This window comes from Odocoileus virginianus, chromosome 31, assembly GCF_023699985.2.
Source record: "Odocoileus virginianus isolate 20LAN1187 ecotype Illinois chromosome 31, Ovbor_1.2, whole genome shotgun sequence".
In the NCBI taxonomy this organism is placed as follows: domain Eukaryota; kingdom Metazoa; phylum Chordata; class Mammalia; order Artiodactyla; family Cervidae; genus Odocoileus; species Odocoileus virginianus.
In genome coordinates, this window is record NC_069704.1 from 20101728 (window position 1) to 20109964 (window position 8237).

General features: G+C 44.2%; 1 protein-coding gene across 1 annotated transcript in view; it reads left to right on the forward strand.

Annotated features, from left to right (window-relative positions):
• The window catches only part of GRIN3A (glutamate ionotropic receptor NMDA type subunit 3A), a 203343-nt gene extending 198474 nt beyond the window's left edge, over positions 1 to 4869 (forward strand). The window contains exon 9 of the mRNA XM_070459357.1: positions 525 to 4869. Coding sequence (XP_070315458.1) covers positions 525 to 864 — 340 coding nt within the window. The 3' untranslated portion in view covers positions 865 to 4869. The remainder of the gene's footprint in view (positions 1 to 524) is intronic.
• Positions 4870 to 8237: the final 3368 nt, after the last annotated feature.

Genomic DNA, 8237 nt, shown 5'->3' on the forward strand with positions numbered 1-8237 from the left:
CTGCAGGTCGTATGCTTTTATTCTCCTCAAACTCAGCTAGTAAACATCAGGGTTGTCCTAGGGGACTAAGGATGAGTCATATTAGAGTGTCTACCAGCAGGACCATGATTAGAGTCCAAAAGCTGAATAAACAGAATTTCACATCTACCAAAGCATCAACTTTATAGCCATAGACTGTTTCAATGCAGTGTGGCTTTCTGAGCCTCACTGGCAGGAAGAGAATAGAAAAGCATCTAAGGTGCTTCATAAAAGAACATGCCATACCCTGGTTCATCATAGCCCCCCGGGTGACACACCCATTCTAGCGTCAGGGCAACATGAGACTTGTTGAGAAGCTGAACTTCAGTTGAAAAGAACTCCTTTTGTCCCCCTGATGCTCCAGCAGGTAGCCTGTCCATGGCTTTGTGACTCCAGCTCTGTCTGCATATCCAGCTCTGTATTATTCACAAGGAAGTGGCTGAAAGATGGGCAGAACTGAAGTGAATCTAAAGAAGTCCAATCTAAAGTGTCTCTTGGTTTCCTAGGTCCAGTGTGGGGCCCCGTCACCTCAGCGTGTGGAATACTTCCAACCTGAGTCATGACAATCGACGAAAGTACATCTTTAATGAGGAGGGAGGACCACACCAGCTGGGCATCCGGACCCACCAGGACATTCCTCTCCCGCCAAGGAGACGAGAGCTCCCTGCCTCGCTGAGCACCAACGGGAAAGCAGACTCCCACAGCGGGGCTCGGAACTCAGTGATGCAAGAGCTGTCGGAGCTGGAGAGGCAGATTCAGGTGATCCGCCAGGAGCTGCAGCTGGCCGTGAGCCGGAAAACGGAGCTGGAAGAGTATCAGAGGACAACTCGAACTTGTGAGCCCTGAGTGGCCATGCTGCTCCGCTCTCTCACTTCCTGGCCTTCCTCTGAGCCCTTGAGACACTTTGTAATGCTCTTTTGTAACTACTGACCAAGGCGGGGGGAAGCTGAGGTTTGGGTCTTCTTAAGAGGTCAAGTGTGCTCTCCCTCACCTGCAAAGCAGCGGCCAGTCTTCTCAAGCTCATTCCTAGGTCTCCTGGGTAGGTGTGTTTTTCAGAGCAGAAATCTTAGTCAGGATTAAACGCCATGTGAGGGATCTGTGAAAAACCAGACAACCCCAGTTCCTGTTAACCTTTTCACCAGGTGCCACATTACTAATTCTGGTTTTTAGCCCATTCTGTGCACTATCAACTATAAGAGATAAAAGTGTTAACCGTATCTGTGTCTTCTTGGGTTGTTGGTTTTAATCTTAGTATATGAAAGTGAAAGCCGTTCAGTCGTATCCGACTCTTTGCGACCCCATGGACTATACAGTCCATGGAATTCTCTAGGCCAGAATACTGGAGTGGGTAGCCTTTCCCTTTCCAAATCTTAATATAGAGCAGGGTTATTCAGGGCTGTGACTTTTGCTACAGCTCCCCAGTCTAGATGTGTCCCCACTGTCTGAATGGGGAGCCGGGGAAGAGCTAGAGACACTTGGGATGGGGAGGTGGGTACTTAGAAAAGTCGGCTGAACTCATTCATATTACAGCAGGCTGATGACTGATTGGATCAGGCAAGAGCCCTGGTTTTAAAAGGGTCCTGGATCTCTGACACCATCCTAACATTGGGTAGGAACATGTTTACATGTTCCACTATGAAAGAGGACAGAGATGCAGTGAGCAGGAAGAGGATGAGCAGATGAGGCATTAAAATGCACACCATGCTTTTTGAACAAAACAAAAGTTTGCTAAGGAATGAATAGGGCTCTACTTCTAGCTAAGCATCTACACTATAGTGTGTGCCTTTTATAAAGCAAAAGAGAGACAGAAACAAGGCAAGGCTGTGACCTTAGGATGAGACTGGGATATTCCTGCTAACTGCCTGCATAGGACATGTGAGCTGGTACTGTGGGTTAATGGAGATGTTCTGCAAGCCATGTACTGGGCTGTTCTCAGATCAGCAGTCACCTATGTCTTAGCTGTAGGACTCCCAGAGATGAACCTCAAGACTGTGTACATCACAAGCTTAAGCTTTCAGGAATGTGCCCTGTGCTTTTCATATCTCTATGGATCCCTACCAAGTCAGTCTTGCAGCCTCGTACCCCCTCATCTGTAAGAAACTGTGAACAGGCATTGGTCCCTCTGATTCTCCCCCAAACCCTATCTAATGGTTGATATGAGTAAGCGGTTTCCCCTGTGCCTACGCATCCCTTTCCCAGTGCATAAAGGCTTGGACATGCGGAATGGGAAAGGAGTATGGACACTATAGAACAATTCTCAATCCCCTAGGGTTTGATCACCCAATCTCATTAGGGTGCTGACTGCCAGGGCTCATCCCCAAAGGATGAGGTGGGAAAGGGGGTGGGTGTGGGCTCAGAAACCTCCTGTTACTGACACCGCCACGTGACTGACATGTGGTCTAAAAATGACTCTTCGAGAAACACTGTTCTAGAAGTTTGGCTGTTCCAAGGTATGAGGAGAATTGAGAAGAAACTTTTATGAGCTTTTCTCAGAAGTCTTCAGCACACACCTGCTGATTCACTGTCCACACAGCCATTCTCACCCCAGGGCACCGTGTCAGACTAGACTTCCTTGTCTATCAGTTCCTTGCTTTATTTTCTCAGCTGCTTATCGTCTTTGCTCCATCCCAATCAATTTGAAACCTACAATGACTGAGCACTGTGCCAAGCACTATGTTCTGTAAGTTGCAGATCATTGCAAAATCTCCTTAAATGCAAAATTTCTTCCCCTACTTTTGGATGCAATCCCTGAATTCCCACCAAGAGCTGCCCAGTGCCCCAGGGAAAGATAACACTTCAAGCTGCAAGTAAGATAACACTTGAGCAATTAGTTAGTTGTCTGAGAAACCCCTGGGGTGTATATAGGCTTAGAGATTTTGATGAGGTAGGGTTCTTCTAATGTTAGACTTCATCAACGTCACAGATGAAACCATTCAACAATGAGGGGACAGTGAGCCCTGGAAACAGAAAGGACAACTCTGTTTTGAAATGCCCATCCTCCCACGTTCTCACCCCAGACCCAGAAGCAGGTTTGCAGCTGCCTTTGGAAGACTATGTCCCTTAGCGATCCAATCCCACCTGTAACAGCTAAGGATGCTCTCGAGACTCTGCCACCACGCTCTGCACTGCTAACCTCTGCACAGCCTGGAAGGCTGACGTACAGGTGTACCTCAACTCATGTAACAGCCATGCTCCTAATGTTGTACGTGGACACTTTTATAACTCAGCTCAAATTCTGACTACTTAAGAAGCTGGCTACTTAAAGGAACCCAGAGGTGAATTCTTTTGTAAAGAATCCTTTTGTAATGCAATTAATTATCCCTTAATGTATCTGTTTTGTAAGTTTGGATTTTTGTATATCAGGTTTACCTTAAGCTTCTCTCCTGAGGCATTCTGAGCAGTGGTGATAACATGCCAGACCACCCTGCCCATCCACAAAGTAGATGACCAGGGCATGGCTCCTCAAATATCTCCTGATGAACTATGTGGCCGAAACTGCAGCCAGGATGCAGCCAGAAGCTGCAGGGGCTGCAAGCAGGCTTATTGTTGTCAGCATTGCTTGAATTGCCTCCATGTTCTGGACAAAGAAAAACAAAGAATAGTTGCTTGTGGTGAAATGAAGCAGTCTTCATGTTAAGTAGCAATGATTATTTTTATCAGTAGTAATTGACCAGTGTTTTGCAATTTGTGAAAGTGTGTTGTATTTTGTAAAAAGATTTCATGAAATGGTGGGTCCTCTGAAAACCTTCCTTGTTCTGCTCCACCCCTCTTCTCTCAGCTCCCCTCAGGCTCAAGAAACACAAAGATCAGAAGTTTTCAGGTGGAGGGTAGTTTTCTGGTGAAGAGGAAAGAGGCAGGGGATTCTAACTTGCCTCCTACTGTGGATCCTGTTTCGTGAGGTCAGATCTATTTTTTCCAAGGTCTGATGTTGGGAAACCAGGAAGACGACAGGCCCACTGTCACACACCCGATCCTGTTTACAAGGGGGAATTCCTGGTCCAGGAAGCATATAATGAATAGGACTGGGTGAGTTGGGACAGACGGGGCTACTGGTTCATGTAAATAATGAAAACAAGGGCTCTAGAGTTTGGATGCCCAAGGTGAAGGAGCAGGGGGATGCCTCCAACAATTGAAGACATGTTGGAATAAATGTCTGGGCCAGACAAGTGAGGCAGCCACAGGGACCCAACCGGGTGAAGTCTTTAACATGCCTGGGGGCGACTCTCCATTATCCACAGATCTTGTTGGGAGTCATTGCTTCCGTGCCCACCAGATAAGTGGTAAGTGGAGCAGCTGCCAAGCAGGACAGAGCTATGCCATCTGGGCAACAGACTTCTCAGTGCTGATGCTGGGTCTGGTAGAGCCTTGGGGCTAGTGAGCCCTTCCTTGGTGTGGATAAAAACTGAAGGAAAAAAAACGACAGAGCCTCTCTTCCTCCCCACTCATATTTTTGATAGGCAAATCAGAAAATTCATCCAGTCCTCAGAAGGGACTGATATCTAGTCATCAAAAGCACTTCACTCTGCCACATTTAGTTGTTCTTCACCCACCCATGTCCATCTAATCCAGGATGCCCCTATTCTTTTAGTTCCTGTTTTCTGAAAATAACGTACCTATAAGTATTTTCTTAAGGTTTATAAAGAGTGTTTGCATTGTGTCTTTCACTTTAATGTGTTTGCAATCGCTCCGCTCCAGGAAGGACTGAACTGCTGTCTTGTGAGCATGAAGTGAACAGGCTGTTTTGCTCCAGCCACTTTTCTTGTACAATTACGTGGATGGACTAGATATCCTCAGGTCTTTTCCATCTTCAGTTTCTATGACTGTGGAATAAATGTTCAGATAGAAACATCACTTCCAGATGTACTGCTGGCATTGTCTTTGGGGACTCAAATGTTGACGTGGTCCCAGCCCCTTTCCCAGCAGGAGACCCAGTGGTGCTGTGACTCCTGCCTGTCTCTGGTGTAGTTTCAAGTGTCACAAAACATGCTGTGCAAACTCAGAGCCCTGGTACCATGAAGTTAAACTGAAACAGCTTTGTCGGAGAGTCACATCCTAGAGAAAGCCACCATACTAAGAGAGCTCTGCAAAACTGCCTGACCAACTCTCATTTACTAATTCAACAAACATTTGCTAAACAACTTGTATTTATGTGCCAGGTGCTAGAGACACAATTGTGAGTAAGATGGGTATGGTCTCTAACCTCAGAGACCTTCTCATTTGCTCTTTTCACAACCTGTAAATTGACATTATAATAACTGACATTTATTGAGCACCTATTTTAGAAACTGTGATCTCATTTAATCTTCATTAAAACCTCAAGAGATTGGTACTCTAGAGTAGGTAAACTAGACTTCTAGTCTATAAATAGAAAGACAAAGAGGGAATTATATGAGTTGCCACAGCTAATAAAACTAGGGTGAGATTCATACGCAGGCAGTGCAATTCTAGGGCAACCATACTGTAGTGTCAGAATATTGACTATCACCTGCAACTTCCTTGTCTTCTAACACCTCTCCCCCAGTCTTTCCACCATACAGCCACCTGCCCATGCATCAGCCTGGCTCCCAGCTCCACAGAAAGCTACTGTGATAATGGCACCTGCCATGGTCCAGTGAACTCGACACGATAGCCCTTGAGTCTCAGAGAAATACTGTTTCAGGGATTTCTTTTTGTTTTTCTAGTCCAACCAAGAACTGGTGCAAATTCAGTTCCAGATCACTCAGCAATCCTGCAGTTTCAGATATTTTGCAATTTGCTGCTCGCAAACTTGCCATCATGTGTCTGCTAACTGGGTAGATGCATTCTTCACACACTACCTTTTGTGTTTTAATCATTAAGTCGTGTCCAACTCTTTGCAACCCCACGGACTATAGCCTGCCAGGTTCCTGTCCATGAGGTTTCTCAGACAAGAATACTGGAGTGGGTTGCCATTTCCTTCTCCAGGGGATCCTCCCAACCCAGGGATCGAACCTGGGTCTCCTCATTGCAGGTGATTTTTTTTTTTTTAACCAACTGAGCTACCTAAATCAAATCTTATAAAAAATATAGACTTATAACCTAGTTCAACCACCAACTTACCCAAGTCTGTTTTATATCATTCAGTCATTCATATTTTGGATGCTTGTTCTGAGCCAGGCATTGGGCTGGCTGTTGGAGACAGAAAGATAGCAGATTCAGATGCCAAGGAGCTCAGTCTGGTGGGGAGACACAAAGTGGGAAAACAACGTGGTGTGTACTGATAAATACGTATTGGGGGACTTCCCTAGTGGTCCAGTGATTAGGGCTCTGTGCTCTCTCTGCTGATGGCCCAGGTTCAATCCCTGGTCAGGGAACTAAGATCCCACAAGTCAAGCAGCATGGCCAAAAAAATGAAATGCACATCAGGTACTATGAGAACAAAGAAAACACATTTCCATTTGTGTCTACATGTCATGTGTGCAGTGGAAAAATTGAGTGGAGAGTAATAGTCATCCCAGGTTAAAAAACAAAAATAGCATGTGCAGTTGTGGAGCTGGGAAACTATGACAATCAGGGTATTTAAAAACATCAAATAGTTAAATATGACAGAAACATAAAGCACAATGTAGGTGGCAAGCTACAGGCCCAGAAAGAGAAAAGCAGAGGTAAGATCACTGTGCTAAGTTGAATTTGTATCCCAAAGACCATAGGAACCATTAAAGGATTTTACGCTGAAAGGGATCTGGGACAAGATCAGGCTCCTCACCACTAGGTGGAACTGGCTGTCATTCACATGCATTTAGTCTGTCTGTAGGGCAGTGAGCAGATGAAGTTAACTTTTTCATGTTCCAGAGTGACTGGGCCATGACCATCAGTTAACCTCAACAAGTAGACTTCGAGACAGACACAGATAAATACACATGGCCTAGATTCCAAAGAAAATGTCACTTTTGTTTTTCCTAGAAATAAAAAATGTAGAAGAAAGAAAAATTGACCTCTCAATTACTTTATCTGCAAAATGCTGTTTTGAGCATTTACTAGGTGCCAGGTGCTGTGCTAAATGTTTTGTATGTATCATCTAATTTTATCCTCAAAAACAATCCTTTAAAGTAATTATTGTTTTATAGATGAAGAATCTGAAGCAGAGAGACCTAATGTAACTTGCTAAGCAGCAGGTTCATACTCACCCAAGTCATATTAGGTATAGTGCCTGGAATCACAATAAGCACTTCACAAATACATAAATGGGTTAGGTGAGCAAGGAGAAATCTAAGATCCTTCTGGTTCAATTCTACTCCAGAACAAAATGCTATGGGAACTCACTGAACCAGGGAATAGGATGTGGCAAAGAGACCCTATTCAAATTAGAACTATCAAGGATAAATACACTGGCTTTATATAAGTCTTCAGAAAGACTTCCAAAAAGACACAGAAAGTATTTTCACTTATTATCTCCTTGATCACAAACACTCTAGTAGTACAGGTTTCCACTTAGGGTGAAAGAAAAACAGTGGATGGAAGTCTGATTGTCACATTTTGATTAGTAGCAGAATGGGACCTGTTTCCTCATCTCTAAACTAAGAACATGGTTTGAAGTCCCCTATCAGCTCCCACACCCGAGCTTTCAGATCTAGAACCCTCAGAGCAAATCACTGTTACACGAATATGAATATGCTATGGTTCCAATGTTGTCTAAAACGTCCCTCAAAAAGGGTTAGCCTACAGTTAGAGAAGCCCTTGCTATCACGGGTTGCCTCCAACATGGCTATCAGTTTCAGAATTTACTATAATCCCTTTTGTTATTACCACAAATGAAATTTAAAATGCAGTCATGTGTTTTAGGGTAATTCAGATTTGAAGTATTGCTTAAATATATGAGGAAAGGTTGTTTCCATTAAGTGGGTGGAAAAAAAAGGAATGTTTGAATTCACTCATTAGACCAATCAAACAGACTTCTGGAGATTTGTTCTCAGAAACATGCAGCTGAATTAACTTAATCATGCAAATCTCTGCTGAGTGTTATGTGCCAGGTCCTCTGCTGGATGTTGGGAAGGATTATTGAAACACTGTCCTTTCCGTATCCTAACTTAACTGTGAAATATGTTATACATAAGACATTAACACCTTATGTTAGAAGGAGACCAAACTTGGGCAGAAATCCCCAGGAAGTAAAGCTTAATGCTTTCTTGTGGTGGAACAACTAGATAGAGATCTAGGAAAATTGAAGTGATTTCCATGCCAGGGGTTTCCTACCATGTATA